The sequence below is a fragment of the Oncorhynchus mykiss genome, chromosome 1 (genome assembly GCF_013265735.2).
Source record: "Oncorhynchus mykiss isolate Arlee chromosome 1, USDA_OmykA_1.1, whole genome shotgun sequence".
In the NCBI taxonomy this organism is placed as follows: domain Eukaryota; kingdom Metazoa; phylum Chordata; class Actinopteri; order Salmoniformes; family Salmonidae; genus Oncorhynchus; species Oncorhynchus mykiss.
The window spans coordinates 36,111,376-36,132,221 of record NC_048565.1 but is presented as its reverse complement, the minus strand read 5'-3'; the positions used below and the strand labels follow the sequence as shown (position 1 = coordinate 36,132,221).

General features: G+C 44.8%; 2 protein-coding genes and 1 pseudogene across 3 annotated transcripts in view; 2 read left to right on the top strand and 1 right to left on the bottom strand.

The window, feature by feature from the left end:
- Positions 1 to 840: 840 nt before the first annotated feature.
- LOC110522098 lies at positions 841 to 10,552 on the top strand (annotated as a pseudogene).
- A 680-nt stretch (positions 10,553 to 11,232) lies between these two features.
- Positions 11,233 to 12,951, top strand: tmem60 (transmembrane protein 60). Its single transcript, XM_021600311.2, has 2 exons — positions 11,233 to 11,415; positions 11,853 to 12,951. Exon 2 carries the CDS (start codon positions 11,927 to 11,929, stop codon positions 12,329 to 12,331), a length of 405 nt encoding a protein of 134 aa, XP_021455986.1. The 5' UTR covers positions 11,233 to 11,415; positions 11,853 to 11,926; the 3' UTR covers positions 12,332 to 12,951.
- A 2,833-nt stretch (positions 12,952 to 15,784) lies between these two features.
- The window catches only part of LOC110522059 (lysine-specific demethylase RSBN1L), a 29,302-nt gene continuing 24,240 nt past the window's right edge, over positions 15,785 to 20,846 (bottom strand). For both annotated transcript variants that reach the window (XM_036976782.1, XM_036976781.1), the window contains one exon: positions 15,785 to 19,169. In XM_036976782.1, coding sequence (XP_036832677.1) covers positions 17,442 to 19,169 — 1,728 coding nt within the window. In that variant the 3' untranslated portion in view covers positions 15,785 to 17,441. The remainder of the gene's footprint in view (positions 19,170 to 20,846) is intronic.

The window sequence follows — 20,846 nt, the reverse complement described above, 5'->3', positions numbered from 1 at the left end:
TGTGTGTGTGTGTGTGTGTGTGTGTGTGTGTGTGTTGCGGACTCATCAAACACAAATGCATCGTTTGTAAATTATGTCTGAGTGTTGGAGTGTGCCCCTGGCTATCCGTAAATCATAAATAAATAAAAAATTGTCCCGTCTGATTTGCTTAATATAAGGAACTTGAAATGATGCATACTTTTATTTTTGAAACTTAAGCATATTTTAGCAATTACATTTACTTTTGATACTTAAGTATATTTAAAACCAAATACTTTTACTTTTACTCAGGTAGTGTTTTACTGAGTGACTTTCACTTTTACTTCCGTCATTTTCTATTAAGGTATCATGACTTTTACTCAAGTATGACAATTTGGGTCCTTTTTCCACCACTGGTAAATAGTTACAGCCTGTAACTGTGTAACTAGGAAAAATTATGTTACTAGTCTAATTCAAAACTATTCAGCTCTCCGGAAGGGGAATGTGAAGAGTGCTGTAAAATATAATATAAACATCTATAGGCCTAATTGAAATTGCGCATCCTGATCTTTCTTTTCCTTTTTACAACTTCCTTGCTTGAATTAGAATGTTTATCTCGTCCACCCTACAACACCAGACACCAAAACGCGCGTACACGCTCACATGCCGCTTTCAAGACAACTTATAACAAGGGAAAGTCGGAAATGTCCAACTTGAAACTCGTTACCACTTGAAAAATGTCTGAATTTACCAATAGAAATTCTCTACGCAAAAAAAACGTATAGTTAAACCCGGAGATTCCGCGTTTCCGAGTTGTCTTGAAAGCACCAACAGACGCAAAACACGCAAGGCGTCTGGTCCAGTGGATCAGATCTCGTCAAAACAACACGGGGGCGAGCATGCATGCTCATGGAATGACTCCCGCAGCATAGGTCGCTGGCGCACCCCACATCTGCACCCAAATGGCTGTTTGGTCAGTGCAGACTGGGAATCAACAATGAGATAGACTATGGTGTTTATTGCTAATAGGCTATACATCAATGCTAGTGATCATCCATATATGATATCCATATCATTATATTATAAGCAACACGATCAGGAGAGAGAACGGTGAGTACGTAGCGTGCTATGGATGTGTGTGTACAGTGAACTTTGACTGATATTTATAGTCTAATGTTTAAGGTATGGGCGTCTGTTGATTGGGAAATCTAAGATAGTCTACTGTCGCATTGTTTACATGGGCTAGTTTGTTTGCATATCCTGTAGCACATGTTAAAGTTGTCTACTCCACGTACGCACTGTAATGTAGGCTACGTTCCTCCCTGTGACATGGCCATCGTGTTCTATGATGGGGATATATTTGGAATATATTTCCTTTGTGTAGGCTGTACATATCAAATATCGTATAAAGCAAGGATATTATTATGTAGTCTAGGGGTTCTCATAAATTAACGAGGTAAATGCCCTCGTTTTCAAATTAAAGCGATCGATCTCTAGATTGTTATGGAAGAAAAGGGACCTCAGCCGCTCCGCAAGAACAAATGCAGAATATCCAAATGAATACCCAGACTGGCGTGGCATGCGGGGCAGACAGTCCGAAGGGAGTGCGTGTGTGTGTGGAGTCTGCGTCTGCTCCAACGACCAGTTTACGCAGAGACAACAACACACGCCTGCCATACAAAGAGAATACACACCTGCCATGTTCATAGTCTGACACACATTGCCCCAACCCCTGGAACGTGCTTGGATCCTCCTATTATTATTTATTAGATTAATCTGCATATTGTAATCTCCAGTCACAATTATTAGGCTACAGTATGGCATTAAGTAAATGGTACCATTGGAAGTAGGATTTGTTAGTTGAGTGAATGACAATTTAAAAAAAAATTGGGTTGTAGGTATGTATGTCTTTTTTAGGAACTGTCGTTACAAATTGCAACAGCTCTATATACCAATATCCTTTGTGCAGACACAACAGTGAGGCCTGGTTATTGTGTAGCATTAGACCTGTGTAATATTAGAAGAAATGTATCTCTAATTTCCTTTAGTCTCAGATATGCCCACTGCATGACGTTTTTAGGATCAAAACAACTCTTTATTTATACTCTTTGTTAAATTAACAGAGCGCCTAGAGTGTAGTTTTTCCCAATAACCAGCTGATGGCGCCCTAGTATTATTTGTCACATCATTGGACGACACCTTGACATACTATCAATGGAATACACATCGCATGCAAAATATTATAAACTAAAACTAACCCTTGTATTTCTATTGTGTGTGTGTGAATGCGTGTGTGTGTGCGTGCATGTAGACTGAATGAGTTTGAGTTAGCAGTGAGTTAGCCTTAAACACCCTTTTGATTTCAAAATACCACGGTTGTTACACTTCTCAAATGACAGGCTGCTACAGCAACAGTATCCAGTGATAGAGAGAACATCCAATACCAGGCTGTTCAGAGTTCACTGTGGTTTTGACTGCTCTCTCTCTCTCTTTCCATGTGCTCAATGTTTCCTGGTTGGCTAGCTGCTGTGACATAATAATAATCTATAAAATATAGAGCTGACAGACACAATCAAGTTCCTATTCTGCATGATGAAGAGAAATGCCTGTTCTGTATATTACGGTTCTTTCTGAGCATCTGTCACTTTGAAACCTGAACCCAACCTGAATAATAAGACCCTGGTGAGTCAAGGTTTTCTTGCAGTTAATTGTGTTGATGAATTTTATGTTGTTGTTTTCTCAATGTTTCTTTTGGCAGATGCTGGATGGACTCCGTCGGAGACACAGCTCTCGCCCTTCCCCCCGACCCCTGTCACTCAACTTCACCACCTTCTCAGCCCCACCCCCAAGCCCTGATATTGACAGCAATCATCATCCAATCAGAAGGTGAGGATCAACTCAAAGGATTAACATTCAAAATTTGCCTTCTAGTTAGCCCTCTTATGAGGTTGGGCATAAAGCTATAGCAGGTCTGAAATCAACCCCTAGCCCCATTCCTTATGTAGTGGATGGCAGATGGCGCTACAGAGAGTTGCCCTACAATCTGATTGGTACAACTACCATGGAACTAACTGGAAACTTGAAAGAAATTGATGGGTGTCATAGGGCAGAATTACATTGTGGTAGCATGTTATGGGTATGCTTGTCATCGGCAGGGACTGGGGGGTTTGTTAGGATCAAAATCAATATGAAAGGAGCAAAGCCCAGGTTAAAGGAAAACCCACCTCAGTCTTCTGAAAACCTAACCTTGGGATAGTTTTATTTTTCAGCGAGACAAGCACACAAATGTTAATGCCAAAGACACAACAGAATGGTTTTCCAAGACGTGTTGAGTGTTCCTGAGTGGTCTAGTCTCAGTCCTGACTTAAATTTGCTTGAAAATCTGAGACAAAAGTTTGAATATTGCTGTCCATCAATGATTCCCAGCCAAATTTAACGAGGTTGAGCAATTTTTATAAAAACAATGGATATACACTACCGGTCAAAAGTTTTAGAACACATACTCATTCAAGGGTTTTTCTTTTATTTTTACTATTTTCTACATTGTAGAATAATAGTGAAGACGTCAAAACTATGAAATGACACATATGGAATCATGTAGTAACCAACAAAGTGTTAAACAAATCAAAATATATGTTATATTTGAAATAGCCACCCTTTGCAAACTCTTGACATTCTCTCAGCCAGCTTCATGAGGTAGTCACCTGGAATGCATTTCAATTAACAGGTGTGCCTTTTTAATCGTTACATTTGTGTAATTTCTTTCCTTCTTAATGTGTCTGAGCCAATCAGTTGTGTTGTGACAAGGTAGGGGAGTATACAGAAGATAGCCCTATTTGGTAAAATACCAAGTCAACATTATGGCAAGAATAGCTCAAATAAGCAAAGAGAAACGAAGAGAAACGATAGTCCATCATTACTCTAAGACATGAAGGTCAGTCAATACGGAACATTTCAACAGTTTTGAAAGTTTCTTCAAGTGCAGTCTCAAAAACCATCAAGCGCTATTATGAAACTGGCTCTCATGAGGACCGCCACAGGAATGGAAGACCCAGAGTTACCTCTGCTGCAGAGGATAAGTTCATTAGAGTTACCAGCCTCAGAAATTGCAGCCCAAATCAATGCTTCACAGAGTTCAAGTAACAGACACATCTCAACATCAACTGTTCAGAGGAGACAGTGTGAATCAGGCCTTAATGGTCAAATTGCTGCAAAGAAACCACTACTAAGGGACACCAATAATAAGAAGAGACTTGCTTGGGCCAAGAAACACAAGCAATGGACATTAGACTGGTGGAAATGTTTCCTTTGGTCTGGAGTCCAAATTGTAGATTTTTGGTTCCAACCGCAGTGTCTTTGTGAGACGCGGTGTGGGTGAACAGATGTTCTCCGCATGTGTATTTCCCACCGTGAAGCATGGAGGAGGAGGTGTTATGGTGTGGGGGTGCTTTGCTGGTGACACCGTCTGTAATTGATTTAGAATTCAAGACATACTTAACCAGCATGGCTACCACAGCATTCTGCAGCGATACGCCATTAGGTTTTCAACATGGTAATGACCCAACCCACCTCCAGGATGTGTAGGGGCTATTTTACGAAGAAGGAGAGTGATGGAGTGCTGCATCAGATGACCTGGCCTCCACAATCCCTCAGCATATGTGGGAACTCCTTCAAGACAAAAAAGAAAAGCATTAAAGGTGAAGCTGGTTGAAAGAATGCCAAGAGTGTGCAAAGCTGTCATCAAGGCGAAGGGTGGCTACTTTGAAGAATCTCAAATATAAAATATATTTTGATTTCGTTTAACACTTTTTTGGTTACTGCATGATTCCATATGTGTTATTTCATAGTTTTGATGTCTTCACTATTATTCTACAATGTAGACAATAGTAAAAAATAAAGAAAAACCCTTGAATTAGTAGGTGTTCTAAACCTTTTGACCGGTTGTGTATATTGCCCTAAGAGTTCATCAAAGTTGGTCAAATCTTACTCTACATGATTCCCAGCTGTAATGGCTGCCAAAGGTGCTTCCAGCAAGTACTAACTCAGCGCAGTGGAGACTTTTCCAATTTTGATATTTCAGTTTTATTTTTTCTGAATTTGGAAAATGTTCTAGAACATTCTTTTACTTTGACAGTGTGGAGTAGGTTATGTAGATATATAGGATAAATGTCACATTTAATCCCTTTTAGATGTAACTTTAAAGCAGCAAAATGTGAAAAAAGTTCAAGGGGGTGTAGACTTTCTTTAGACACTGTCATCAAATCAAATTTGATTTACAACAGGTGTAGACTTTACAGTGAAATGCTTACTTATGAGCCCATTCCCAACAGTGCAGAGCTAAAAAGTAAGACAACTATTTGCTAAAAATAAAAGGAAATAACGAGACTGTACACAAGGAGTACTAGTACCGAGTGGGTGTGCAGGGGTACGAGGCTGTTGATGTAATTGAGGTAGTACATCATGTACCTGTGGGTAGGGGTAAAAGTGACTTAGGCAATCAGGATATATAATAAACAGAATAGTAGCAGCGTATGTGAAAGTGTGTTTGTGTATGTAGGGTGTCAATATAATGTGTGTGTGTGTGTGTGTGTGAGCGAATGTAGTATGTGTGTGTGTGTTGGAGTGTCAGTGTAGTATGTGTGTATATGAGATAGAGAGCGAAAGAGAGAGAGCCTCAACCAAAAAACGGAGCAAATTGGAACGATATCTGGCCCTAAACAGAAAGTACACAGTGGCAGAATACCTGACCACTGTGAAAGACCCCAAATTAAGAAAATCCGTGACTATGTACAGAGTAGGTGAGCATAGCCTTGCTATTGAGTGTTGTTGCCATAGGCAGACCTGGCTCTCAAGAGAAGACAGGATATGTACCCACTGTCCACAAAATGAGGTGGAAACTGAGCTGCACATCCTAACCTCCTGCCAAATGACTACATTAAATATGCATGTTTCCCACAGATTACACAGACCCACAAAGAATTTGAAAACAAATCAAACATTGATAAACTCCCATATCTGTTAGGTGAAATACCACAATGTGCAATCACAGATCTGTGGCCCATTGCCATGAGAAAAGGTCAACCAGTGGAGCACAAACAACATTATGAATACCACCAATATATATATATCTGCTTGTTTATCCCCCCCCCATTATTCGTGCTACAACTATTTGCACATTGCTAAAACACTGTAAATAGCTGATAATATAGCACTTGAAATGTCTTTATCTTTTTAAAATCTTTTTGAGTGCAATATTTACTGTTACATTTGTTTCTTCTCACTTTTATTTATTTCACATGCTTTGACAATGTAAACATATGTTTTGTATGCCAATAAAGCCCCTTTGAATTGAATTGAGAGAGAGAGAGAGTAAAGTCACACCATGGCCCACCCCTTGCAAAGGACAGCTCTGATAGCCCCTCCTTCCTCCTCTCTCTCTCTCTCCCGCACTCGCTCTCTCTTCTCCTCTCTCTCTCTTCTCCTCACGCTCTCATTCAGTCTTCTGCTCTGGTCTCTGCCTCGACCAGATGCCAGATGTCTCTCTTTCCCTCTTTCACATTGCACTCTTTCTTCCTTCTCTTCTCTTCTCTTCGCATGCCCTCTCTATACTCCCCTATTTTCATTCTCTTCTAATATTTCAGTCTCTAGTCTTTGCTTTAGTTCAATACTTAGTGTGCTGTCTCTCTCTCTCTCCCTCCCTCTCTGCCTTTATGAGGACTCTACACAGGCTGAAGTTGATGAGCTCCCCCAGTCTCAGTGAACTGGGAAAGAGTGAGAAGGGATCACCGGAGGAGAGAGGAGAGAAACAGAAGAGGGCTGGGGCCAACGCTACCTGGAACAGGTATGCTGCAGCCTGACCATGCATGTAGTCTGTGCCTGTTACAGATGTAGGAACTTCATTTGATCACCCTCTTGCAGGATAACTTTACTCCAATGCAGGAATTGTAAAACATGTATTGTATTTTAAGATTATAATTTCCACTTAGACATTTCAGATTTCCCTTACTAAAAATGCTTCAACCCCTACAATAATGTTTGTTAATTATAATCCATATAATAACTCACATTTGTTTTCCTGCTTTAGCAAACACGCTCAAATTAAGATTCTACATGTGTATGAATATGAACTATCATCTAATGGGTAAATGTAATCTAAACAGTACATCAGTACATGTTGATGTGTGTGTGTGTGTGTGTGTGTGCGCGTGTGTGTGTGTGTGTGTGTGTGTGTGTGTGTGTGTGTGTGTGTGTGTGTGTGTGTGTGTGTGTGTGTGTGTGTGTGTGTGTGTGTTCACTAGCATCCACAATGCTGTCATTGCCGTCTTCCAGAAGAAAGGTCTGTCTGACAATGAACTCTATGTCCTCAACGAAGGTGTCAGGTGAGTTCTAAACACTAACAAACACACACACACACTGGTTTGCTAACATGGCATTTGTGTGTGTGTGTGTGTGTGTGTGTGTGTGTGTGTGTGTGTGTGTGTGTGTGTGTGTGTGTGTGTGTGTGTGTGTGTGTGTGTGTGTGTGTGTGTGTGTGTGTGTGTGTGTGTGTGTGTGTGTGTGTGAAGCCATGTGGCCTTGCCAGATGTCTCATTATCTTTCCAGACCTGACATTAGAGCCATCAGTTCTGTCATATCAGCCTCCATTATAGCCTAGTAAACAACTGAAATCACACGCATCACACACTTGGAGAGCTGAGTCAATCATAGGGTCTATTCCTAACACTGTTTCAACATGTACTTATACCACTGGAGACAAACATGAACAGTACGTTTAAAAGAGAAAGCTGGGTTGCACTTACGAAGATACCATGCAGTTATATGAGATGTACTGTACATTCCTTGGTGTGAATACATGTACCTACACAGTAATATACATGTACTTAACCAATAATATGCTATCATCTAATTTTACATAGTTGGTTTTGAAATGTTGCCTGTTTTGTGTTATCAGTGTATTGCACTAGTCAAATGTACCCTATAGCTCTAGTGGGTGAACTCCTGTCTTTGTTTACTCAGATACCTATTGAAAACCGAACTGGGGTCGTTTTTCACAGAATACCTCCAGGTAAGTGATGGTTCTGTTAATTGGTGAAATAATATCATAGATAGATTGTTTCTGATTGCGCCATAATATAATTTTTATGAAATATCAAGTTGTTTCATTGAACCTCTCTGTCCCTCAGAACCAGTTGCTGACAAAGGGCATGGTCATTCTACGGGACAAAATAAGATTCTACGAAGGTATTTGGGGTGTCTCACTGTTAATTGAATATTAGTAGATGTGTTTACAGAGTGACACAGTAGAGAGCAGTCAGTGCTCCAAAGAAGAAGAGTTGAACTGAAGCTTACATTACCTTTGTCAGGGTCTGTGATGTTCTGTGTTTAACACGCCCAAGTCATCTGGGGCCGTAGGTCCCTAGCAGCTGTGCATTGTGAGATTATTCTCTTACTAACAGCAGACGGTTTGTTCCTCCTGTTGGTGTGCAGGTCAGAAGTCACTGGACTCTCTGGCAGAGACATGGGACTTTTTCTTCTGTGATGTTCTCAATACGCTGCAGGCCATCTTTCACCCAGTACAGGTATCAATCCCCTGACTCTTTTCCTTCATCTCGCTGTCACTGGCTCAATCTCTATGTCACTCTGTCCTGACACTCCTCTAACCTGCTCACCCTCAATCTCTCTGTCTCTCTCTCTCTCTCTCTTTTTATCTCTGTATTTCTCAGCAGACATTAAATAAGAATATTCTCTCAGGTATTTAAAGCTACGTTTTCAGAACGTTACACCCCCCTCTCCTCACCCTTCGCTCCATTCTTCTGTCTATCTCTCCCCTTCTCCTCTCCTGTCTGCAGGGTAAGGAGCCCAATGTGAGACAGCTGGCTCTGCTCCACTTCAGGAACACCATAGTTCTGAGTGTGAAGCTGGAGGACGCTCTGTCTCGGCCCCGCGCCCGCATTCCCCCCTCCGTCACACAGATGCTGCTTATACTGCAGGTAGGTACAGTATGCCTCTCTTTATCGCTCACTTATTTGATCTCTTTTTCTCTCTCTCTTTCGCTCTCTTTTTCTGTCTTTAAATGTTTCCCCTTTATATCTTTGCGTCGTTTTTTCTCTCTTTATCTCTCTCTCTCACACACACACACTCGCTCTGACCTTTCTCCTCTCTCTCTCTCTAGGGTGTCCATGAATCGCGGGGTGTGAGTGAGGACTACCTGCGTCTGGAGTCTCTGGTCCAGAGGGTGGTCTCTCCTTACCTGGGCACCCACGGTCTCTACTCTGGAGATGGCAGCGTGGCACACTGCTCTTGTGTGCTGGGTAAGAAGCATACACTGCGCTGTTCACTCTTCTCCCACTATGTTTTCTCTCTCCTTTGCTTTCTTTTCTCTTTCTCTTACACACTATGCCCCTCCCTCACAGAGAAGCGTTTGCAGTGGTGCTGGCCTAAGCAGCCTGTGGACCAGCCATCTAAGAACCCTGTGGTCCGTTCTAAGAGTTACAACATCCCTCTCCTCCTGACGCCCGTGGCAGAGTATGACCCTGATGCCAGCTCGGTGGGCAGTGGGGGCATCCGACGCCACTCTGCCTGTGAGATCATCTCCTGCCTGGAGGAACAGGGGCTGGCCTACGCTGACATAGCCTCCAGGTCCGACGCATCCACCTCCAGCGCCTCTGCTAACAGGCTCTGTGTGGTTCCACAGTTCAGAGGTAGGTCATCTGTCCTCCTCACTAGGTTTACGTTATGCATGCACTACAAACTGGAAACTTCCAGAGGCGCAGGATGGAAACGTTGCCAGAGTATTAAAAATAAGAAAATACTCTTGCCAGACTGATTGATTCTAACCCACAACCTTCCCTCTGTCAGGAACCATGGAGTCTCCTCTCCCCTCCCCCTCCATCCTCCCCCTCCACCTGCACTCCCCAGGACCCCTCCATGGGACGGAGGCAACAATGACCCTTACGGACATGGACAAGGCAGCCCCCTCCTCTCCACTCAGCGGATCCTCCAGCCCGGAGACCGTCATTGGGCAGGTGCTGGACTCCCTGGACTTAGATTCAGATGGGATATTCATAGAATTCTGCTCAGAGTCAATGAGATATGGTCGGGAGATTAGGCAGAGCACTGAGTAAATGGAATCATGGTTAGCTTGCCCTCCCCAAATATCTTATCTTAGACATTAGGGGGAAAATGCTAAACTGACCTTAGATCAGTGGCTAGGCGAGAGGCAATCTAGACCTAAAAAGATGGTTAAGTGCACTCCATACTTCTCCCCACAAGAGGCCTCTTTTTAGTCAACATTTACTTAGAGAAAAAACTAACTTTTCTAAGCATTTGATTAGATCTGAATATATCTGCTTTTTTGGGATGCTTATGTTTTGCGTGTTTTGAAACTTGACTCTCACCACTATGATGCCATACCTTGTAGGCCCTTGGATGTGGGCCCTTGGATTGTGTCTGGGTTTTCTTCTACAAAACTTAGAGCACTGCAGTTACCATAAAATTAAAAGATAAAAGTAGCTTTTGGAGTAAATACACTATGTGAATGTAATTTGGTCACATCTTGCTTCTCATTCTAAGAACCTGGCTTGTCCAATCTGTGTTAACCTGGCTTGTCTCATCTGTATGTTCCCCTTCCTCCTTCCTTTTTTTACTGTCATACCAAACATGACATGTATGGTGTGACAATGATAGAGAAGTTGGCTAAAGTACTTCTGGGACCAGTCTGTCATCCTCTTTTCAAAGGTCATAAAGCATTCATGTTATGTATTACCCATAAAAACTAAATATTGAACTGTAATTGTTGTTTACTGTTTACTTATGATGGGAAACATAGGGTTTAACGATAATTAATGTTGTCTCATTTACTGTGTTGTGTGGCACTTCAACTGTAAATAAATCGTTTTTTAGGACAGCTAGGTACTGTGAAGTAAGCTTTTTAACTTAACTTGTGATTTCAATAAGGGCTTTTTAACTGAAGCTATTTTTATGATGTTTTACCTCAAACGTTTTTTAATATCTTAGCTTTTTTTGACAATCTGTAATGAGACATTTTTATCCAAGGTTGTAATTATCATTCATTTGTGATATCAGATTTGAATAAAAATTCTAATGGCTAAGTACAGATTTCTATTGCCTTAAAATATACATATATATATTTAGTGCATTTACTTAATTTATACCATTGACTGAGCTAAACAAATATGAACACCTTTTGTGTACTTTACGGTAATGCTCGATTTCACGTATTTCTTTTCCTTCAATCAGAGGGCTGTTTTGTATGATTGACAGAGAATGGCCAATCCTAGTGGATAATAGCATGGTAAAAAACATGTTTTTAATAACGACAACCGGAAGATCCCCTAGACACCTTTCGTTTTTATCGTAACGGAAAGTGCAATAAAATACAAGCTTTTCGATAATATGGATTTTAAAGATACTTAGGTGACAAATCCTCCGATCCAGGTAAGCAGAATGTTGGTTGGCCATATGTGAGTTCGGCTTGATTTAGCTAGCTAGCTAGCTAGCTAGCTAACTGCTGCTAAGCTAATGCTATTTTCGCTAACCAATATTGTCATGCATTTATTTTACTAAATATAAATCGCAATGTATCCAACGCAAGCTAGATAATCTGATCATGATGATCCCCCATTAGAAGAAGTGTGTCAACTAGTTAACGTTAGTGTGCTTGCAGACTCAGACTGCACGTTGAAGAGACTAGTTCGCTACAGTAGTTAATGTTAGCTACCATCAGCATACGTTTAGCATGCCCTCAACCCACAAAAAAATAAACATTGCCAGGAGGACAACATTGCTATACCTTCCTATTACAACCTGTACAATCTGGTATGTTAGCTAGTATTGTTTCACATCATAGGTATGTATGTCTCTCCTATCTTCAGGTTCGTCTCACTCTTGACTTGCCAGTGCCACAGTGTTAACGTTCCCCCTCCAGGGCACCACCCCCATCCCTTAAATGAGAATGTCTCTGGCCCAAAGAGTCCTCCTGACCTGGATCTTCTCCCTCATCTTCCTCATCATGCTGGTCCTCAAACTGGATTCCAAGATCCCCTGGAACTGGTTCCTCATCTTCCTCCCCGTATGGATTTTTGACACCATCCTCATCCTCATGCTCGTGGTAAAGATGGCGGGTCGGTGCAAGCCCGGCTATGACCCGCGTGGAGGCCAGCAGAACCTGCGACGGAGGGTGTGGTACCTAGTGGCTATGTTGCTGAAGCTGGGCTTCTGTCTGACGCTGTGCGCCCGGCTGGAGAGGCTGATGGAAATCTGGCTCAGTGTGGTGTGTGTCCCCCTCTGGGCCCTGCTGGTCGGGGCCATGGTGGAGCTGGGCTACAGTGTCTTTCACTACCGCAGAGAGTGAGAGGATGGAGAGGGAGAAAGATGGAGATTGATTTTATTTGCTCCGTCTAGGATATAAAGACTGCAAGTTAGTCTGTAGGGGAGATGAATGTGAGATTGTTGTAATCCACTGTAGGAGAAACTGAACTGAAGAATATGGAGATGAAAACATTTTCATTTTCACTACAGCAAAGACTGAAAGAATGGGGGGGAGATGGAAAAGGGAATTGATTTAGTTTACTCCACTAGTACAGTATGTAAAGACCACTACAAGAGAGACTACTACAAGAGCGAATAGTGATATGGCAATATATTTTATGGGTTTATGCTGCTTACAAATGTAATCTTTATTTAACCCTAGTGATACAGCAAGAAATGTTGCAGCCATGTTGGTCTTTGCCATGATGGACTCTGGATGAGAATTCAGGGTATTCATAAGCAGACTGGACCTCCTGACAGACTGACTGATCTGTGCATGTGCCTTTGTTACTCTCAGATAACTGGGACCGTTAGGTCCAATGGGTTTATATGTGAACATTAATTATGTGTCTTTTGAAGTGGTAGGGATCTGTTTTTCTGTGGATACGGAGAAACACACACAAAAATAAATATTTACAATTCCTCAACTTTGTTGGATTGGTGTGAGCAGTATGACCCATCTTTCATTTATCTAATCACATGCAGATTAGTGACTACTTCAAAGGGAGAAATGAAGTGTACATTCTATAAGTGTTGGAACAAGGCTCTGAGTCTGATATAAAGAGAATTACATAACTGGTAACTTGACCCACTCCAAAGAGAACAGAGGCAGGGATTACCTGCCCTCTGGGGTGTTCTGTAAGAGGTCAGCTTATTGGTGTATCATGGACAGAACTCGTACTGCTACTGGCAGCCAGGGCATCAGGGTTAGAAAGTGCTATAATAACTCATGTCTTCTGTGATATTTTGTTGTTTGCTAAGGCAGAGTTTCTCAATCTAGTCCTGTGGCTCACCCAGGAGGGTGCATGTATTTGTTTTCTGCTCTAGTCAAGCACTAACACACCTGATTGTACTAAGCAAGTAATCATCAACTATGTTAGCGGAATAAGGCCAATGCATGGACCTGGGTTAGAACCAACATGTGCATATTTTTGGAGTCTCACAGGAATGGATTGAGAAACACTGTACAAAGGGCCTGTTGCTCGCTGAAGGTCTGACAAAAACCTCTAGAACCTTCCCTTATTTTTTATCCGTTAAGCTACAGCCACACTCAGATGCGTGAACATGGATGAAATCATATGATTTTCACTCAGTGGCCAGTTTATTAGGCCACCCTGTTCACGAAAATGGATTGCTCCTACAGACAGTGAGTCACGTGGCCGTGGCTTGTTATATAAAGCAGGCAGACAGGCATCCCGTTACTGTTCGATAGAACGTTAGAACGAGTGACCTAAGTGACTTTGAGCGTGGTATGATCATCGGTGCCAGGCTCGCCCGATCCAGTATCTCAGAAACACCCGTCCTCCTGGGCTTTTCACGACCGACAGTGTCTAGGGTTTACCGAGAATGGTGCGACAAACAAAAAACATCCAGTCAGTGGCAGTCCTTTGGGCGAAAACAGCTCATTGATGAGAGGTCAAAGGAGAATGGCAAGAATTGTGCAAGCTAACAGGCGGGCCACAAACAGAGATAACAGCACAGTATAACAGTGGTGTGCAGAACGGCATCTCGGAATACACAACTCATTATCCTTGTCACGGATTGGTTATTGCAGATGACCACACTGGGTTCCACTCATATCAGCTGAAAACAAGAAGTGGCGCCCGTGAGCACGCGATCACCAACACTGGACAATTGAGTGGAAAAACATTGCCTGGTCCATATCTGAACAGTGTTTCTAACCAAACCCAATAGATCATCTCTGGGATGAGGTGGAACGGGCTGTTCACAACATGAATGTACCGCCTCCAATCTGTAGCAACTCCATGATTCCATCGCATCAGCATGGGCCAACATCCCTGTGGAATGTTTCCGACACCTTGGCGACCCCCCTTGGGTTGTGCCGTGGCGGAGATCTTTGTGGGCTATACTCAGCCTTGTCTCAGGATGGTAAGTTGGTGGTTGAAGATATCCCTCTAGTGGTGTGGGGGCTGTGCTTTGGCAAAGTGGGTGGGGTTATATCCTTCCTGTTTGGCCCTGTCCGGGGGTGTCATCGGATGGGGCCACAGTGTCTCCTGACCCCTCCTGTCTCAGCCTCTAGTATTTATGCTGTAGTAGTTTACGTGTCGGGGGGCTAGGGTCAGTTTGTTATATCTGGAGTACCTCTCCTGTCCTATCCGGTGTCCTGTGTGAATTTAAGTATGCTCTCCTTCTTTCTCTCTCTCGGAGGACCTGAGCCCTAGCACCATGCCTCAGGACTACCGGGCATGATGACTCCTTGCTGTCCCCAGTCCACCTGGCCGTGGTGCTGCTCCAGTTTCAACTGTTCTACCTGTGATTATTGTTATTTGACCATGCTGGTCATTTATGAACATTTGAACATCTTGGCCATGTTCTGTTATAATCTCCACCCGGCACAGCCAGAAGAGGACTGGCCACCCCACAGCCTGGTTCCTCTCTAGGTTTCTTCCTAGGTTTTGGCCTTTCTAGGGAGTTTTTCCTAGCCACCGTGCTTCTACACCTGCATTGCTTGCTGTTTGGGGTTTTAGGCTGGGTTTCTGTACAGCACTTTGAGATATCAACTGATGTACGAAGGGCTATATAAATAAATTTGATTCGTAGAATCCATGCTCCGAAGGATTCAGGCTGTTCTGGAGAAAAAGGGTGTACCTAATAAACTGGCCACAGTGTACATCATTGTCCGTCAAAAGTACAACTCAAGTCAACTATTATCGGATGAGTTTGTCTGTCAAAAGACTGCGTTTTTTGTCAGAGAATCATCATCCGTTGTCATTCATCCAGCACCTATTGAAAAAGCATCATCTCCATTCAAAATTCTCAGACACAAAATGCCATCGTGTCAGCAGCCTTACACCTATCAGATCAGGTTCCCTGAGATCTGTAGACACTGAAGGGGATTTGGGATATTCCCGGTCATGGCTTTGTCTGTAGGGCCCATGGTATGGGTTGAGAGTTCCACTTAAAAAAATGTATATACTCATATGGCAGTAGCACTATGGATGATTCTGTAAAGAAATGTGTGGTGTGCCTGGTATTATGTCCCGAGTGACAGACATGCATTATGTAAATCAAATGTAACTACATTGTTTGGATGATTGGTGGTTGTCAGTGTGTGCGATTGGAGTTGGGGTCAATTCAGTTTAACTAAGGGATCGATTCAATCTTTATTCAGTAAAATTTAAATGTAATTTGCGATTGAGCCGACATATGCAGTGTTTACTGTGAATACTGTTTTCTAACATTGCCTTTAAATATCAATCGCACTATAGCGCTGAACCACCGCCATACAGATTGAATGAGCACAATGAAGAGACCATTGTAATATTAGGAACCTTTTATTGAAAGGTTCTGGTCAGAGTATAAATCACACTACCAAGTCTTAATCTCAGGAGATCAAAGGCATTTACAACAGAGTTTCTCACATACATCTGAAATAAAAACAGACTGAAAATGATATAAATAAGTTCTATGGAAAATAAAACTCAGCTTACAAAAAATATATGCATTTATGTATACATTTTCTCACATCAGTACAAGTACATCTATACTGTACAGATTCGGTAAGTATCATTTACAGCCCTGTGTTGAATCATACAAGACTGGTCCAAAAATAGCCCCTAGCTCTGAGCCCTTCAGTGTTGGCAAACCTGAAGTGCCTGGATAGGTATAAGCAATATAGTAGAAGCTCCCCATAGCATACAGGAAGGCTAGTTCTACATTCCAAATAGAGCCCTATGCCTACTAACCACTTCAGTATAGTCTAGTGTAGACTTCAAGGGTTTGGGGTTAAGAGTCGATTTGTAATTGAGCCTAGATGGGGAACATATTGCCTACATACAACTAACCAGTCCCTTCAGATCTGCAAACTTTAAAGGGGGAAAGGCTAGGAGAAGACAAAGGAGCCCAAGGAGCTGTTTTGGGACTGAGCCATTGGGTACCTAGAATAGGTGCCTGAAGAACATAGTGTAGCTAAGTAGTGCACAGGCACTAACGCACGGGTCACAACGCTTTTCATAGAAAGAACCTACGTAGATTCACTAACAAGCGTGAAGTGAGCTACTTAGCGTACATTCCTTCTTCAGCCCTCTTCAGACGCTATGAAATGCATCCTTCCTCAGAGAGTGCACTACGTGGTGTAACACCTGGGTTTGTCACACATTCAGAGGCTAACTACCGTAGCGCCTATTGACGATAGTATCTTGTGGCCAGGGGAGTTAAGAACCCCGACGCTCGTTCTGAACGTTAAAATGCGTCGCTTGCGGTATGGTTTTGGAAACATAAGGAACGCATCTTTTCATATTAGCAACAAAATAATAATTTTTAAAAGGCTAAATTACTACACACCTAAATATGATGAGGGTTCCCAACACAGCCATATTTCCATGTTACTGATGGAAATAAAAGATAGAGGCGTACCTGTGCTAATTAGTTATGTAAATGGTAGACACTCCAAAAACGTGTTGTCACTGAAAAATACTGTCGGCTGTAGCTGTTAAAACCGGTTAAACAGTCTACCATAAGTGTATATTTTCCATTTGTGAAATTCTTTTGATATGAAAGTAGAGGGATTTATGTTTCTTGAACCGTACCGTAGTTGAGAATCGATTCACATTTAGCTGGAGTATTTGGCTGTTTTGGCTGCCAGCCAGTTTGCCTTTACACAGAACATGTAAGGTCCTTGGACTATAAGGAGAAACTTTAGGCTCCTTTAGTCCATTGTTGGACTAGGTTTTACCCTCCAACTGTATTAGACCAGTAATTACTTCAAGGAATGGAGGAAGAAAGAAAGGATGCATTTCAAAGTTCCAAACAGGGCCTTACTGTAAGTTGTAGCCTGATCCCAGATCTGTATATGCCTTAGCCAATTCAACTCCTCTGTGTATGTACTATGGCATGTCAATTATAGTATTGCTGAAGCAGCAACAGATCTTGGAGAAGGCTAAGTAAGTTGTACAATAGAGAGAACTACACGTTCATAATAAAAAGTCTTTATGCTGTGGATGTGTGGTGTGTGGTTTCAGGGGGTGTTTTAACGAGTGCTGCGGCCTCGTGTCCTGGAGAGGAACTGCAGGTTTGGTGTGTGTCGTGTCCTTTACTTTTGGTCCTTTAGAGGGTGCTAGTGTCCGACTCTCAGACTTGGAGCTAGCGCCTCGACAGTCACTGTGGTGAGACCTGTCTACCAGGGAGAGGGGCGGGGCTTGGAGTGCATCCATAGGCTTAAAGAGGTCAAAGGTTACGAGTGTCCGTGGGGGTTTGTGGTACGAGGGGGGGCAGCTAGGGGCAGGGTGAGGTTTCTTCCTCTCGTCCTTATGGTTGACCTCTCGATCTCTCTTTCCTTCCTTCACATGAGAGGGTGTGGGTCTAGGAGAGAGAACCTTCCCATCCTCCTCTCTCCCTGGATTGGGGTGTGTGGATGGGTTACCCTCTTTCCCCTCTCTATACCCATTTCTGTCCTTCTTTCCATGAGAGGGTTTGTGTCTGTGTGTGCTGCTCTCCCTGCCCTCCTCTCTCTCTAGCCGTGTGTGAGACTGTGTCTGTGCACCATTACCACCTCTGTCCCTGTCTCGTTCCTTCTTGATTTGAGGCTGTGTCTTTGAGGCAGTGTCTGTCTCCCTCACTCCCTTCTCCCTCTGGGTGTGTTGGGGTTGATGTGTGTGTTTCCTCTCCTCATCCTCCTTTTTCCTAATGGGTGGAGATATCTGTGTTTGTGTGGTGATTTCCATAACACTCTCATCTTTCCCCTTCTCTTTCTCCTTCACTCTATCCTTCTCCTTATCTTTCCCTCTCTCCCTTTCTCTGTCCTTATCTTTCACCTTCGCCTTCTTCTCTTTCCCCCGCTCCTCCTTCTCTTTCCCCTGTTCCTTCTTCTCCTTCTCCCTCTCCACTTTCTCCAAATCTTTCCCCTTCCCTTTGTCCTTCTCTTTCTTGACTTGTGGAGGTGTTTGTGTGGCTGTGCTACAATCTATTACCCTCTGCCTTTCATTCTGGACTTGTGGAGGTGTCTTCTGATGTCTTTCTTCCTCGTCTCTCTCTATGCCAGCCTGCTGTGATGCCTTTGAGAGTTCACCATCTTTTCCATCTCCCTCCATCAGCACTTGTGGTGGCATCTGTGTGGGTGTAGTGCCATCTCTTGCTCTTTTTCTCACCCTCTCTTCCATCTTGTGATGGTCATCATCCTCCTTTCTTTTCTTGATTTCCAGTAGTGTTTCTGTGACTGCGTTTCCTTTCCCTCTCTCCTCCTTGACTAAAGGGAATGCCAGTGTAGCTGTACAGCCTCCTCTCTCCGCTCCCTCCTCCCGTGTGTCTTCTTCCTCCTTGCAAACTGACGGCGGCTCCTGTACGGGCGTCCTTGCCCCTGCCTCCTCAGTCTTTATGTGCGTCTGTGGCTGTGTAGGAGTGTCCTCTTTCCCTCCCTCCTCCTCCTCCTCACTTTCCTCCATTTCTTCCGCTTCCTTTATGACTTGACTTGTTGCCTGTGTAGAAGTACAGCTCTCCTCCTCTTCCTCCCTCTCTTGGTCCAGGTGGTATTGTCTGAGGCGGATGTGCCAGGCCAGGCTGCAGACAGCAGACACAGTCTTGAACTGGTGCACCACTCCCCTGGGGATGAAGTAGATGTCGTCGTGGTAGAGCTGGATACGGGCGTAGCGGATGCCCTCTCTCCTCAGCTGGTTCAGCTTGGCATCATCTATCCACTGCACACACTACAGGGAGGGAGGGAGAGTGAGTGTGTGTGTGGGAGGGAGGGAGGGTGGGAGGGAGAGTGGGAGGGAGGGAGGGTGGGAGGGAGAGTGGGTGGGAGGGAGAGTGGGTGGGAGGGAGAGTGGGTGGGTGGGTGAGTGAGTGGGTGAGTGGGTGAGTGAGTGAGTGGGAGAGTGGGTGGGTGAGTGAGTGGGTGGGTGAGTGGGTGGGTGAGTGGGTGGGTGAGTGAGTGGGTGGGTGAGTGGGTGGGTGGGTGGGTGGGTGAGTGGGTGGGTGAGTGGGTGGGTGAGTGAGTGAGTGGGTGGGTGAGTGAGTGAGTGGGTGGGTGTGAGAGTGGGTGGGTGTGAGAGTGGGTGGGTGGGTGTGAGAGTGGGTGGGTGGGTGTGAGAGTGGGTGGGTGTGAGAGTGGGTGGGTGGGTGTGAGAGTGGGTGGGTGGGTGTGAGAGTGAGTGGGTGGGTGGGAGAGTGAGTGAGTGGGTGGGAGAGTGAGTGAGTGGGTGGGTGGGAGAGTGAGTGAGTGGGTGGGTGGGAGAGTGAGTGAGTGGGTGGGTGGGAGAGTGAGTGAGTGGGTGGGTGGGAGAGTGAGTGGGTGGGTGGGTGGGAGAGTGAGTGGGTGGGTGGGAGAGTGAGTGAGTGGGTGGGTGGGAGAGTGAGTGAGTGAGTGAGTGGGTGGGTGGGAGAGTGAGTGAGTGGGTGGGTGAGTGGGTGGGTAGGTGAGTGGGTGGGTAGGTGAGTGGGTGGGTGGGAGAGTGAGTGGGAGAGTGGGTGGGTGAGTGAGTGGGTGGGTGGGTGAGTGAGTGGGTGGGTGGGTGTGAGAGTGGGTGGGTGGGTGTGAGAGTGGGTGGGTGGGTGTGAGAGTGGGTGGGTGGGAGAGTGAGTGAGTGGGTGGGTGTGAGAGTGGGTGGGTGGGTGGGTGTGAGAGTGGGTGGGTGGGTGGGTGGGAGAGTGGGTGAGTGGGAGAGTGAGTGAGTGGGTGGGTGGGTGAGTGAGTGGGTGGGTGGGAGAGTGAGTGAGTGGGTGGGTGGGAGAGTGAGTGAGTGGGTGGGTGGGAGAGTGGGGGAGTGAGTGGGTGGGTGGGAGAGCGAGTGAGTGGGTGGGAGAGTGAGTGAGTGGGTGGGTGGGAGAGTGAGTGAGTGGGTGGGTGGGAGAGTGAGTGAGTGGGTGGGTGGGAGAGTGAGTGAGTGGGTGGGTGGGAGAGTGAGTGAGTGAGTGGGTGGGTGGGAGAGTGAGTGAGTGAGTGGGTGGGTGGGAGAGTGAGTGAGTGGGTGGGTGGGAGAGTGAGTGAGTGAGTGAGTGGGTGGGTGGGAGAGTGAGTGAGTGGGTGGGTGGGTGGGAGAGTGAGTGGGTGGGTGGGTGGGAGAGTGAGTGGGTGGGTGGGTGGGAGAGTGAGTGGGTGGGTGGGTGGGAGAGTGAGTGGGTGGGTGGGTGGGAGAGTGAGTGGGTGGGTGGGAGAGTGAGTGGGTGGGTGGGAGAGTGAGTGGGTGGGTGGGAGAGTGAGTGAGTGGGTGGGTGGGCGAGTGAGTGAGTGGGTGGGTGAGCGAGTGAGTGGGTGGGTGGGAGAGTGAGTGAGTGGGTGGGTGGGAGAGTGAGTGAGTGGGTGGGTGGGAGAGTGAGTGAGTGGGTGGGTGGGAGAGTGAGTGAGTGGGTGGGTGGGAGAGTGAGTGAGTGGGTGGGTGGGA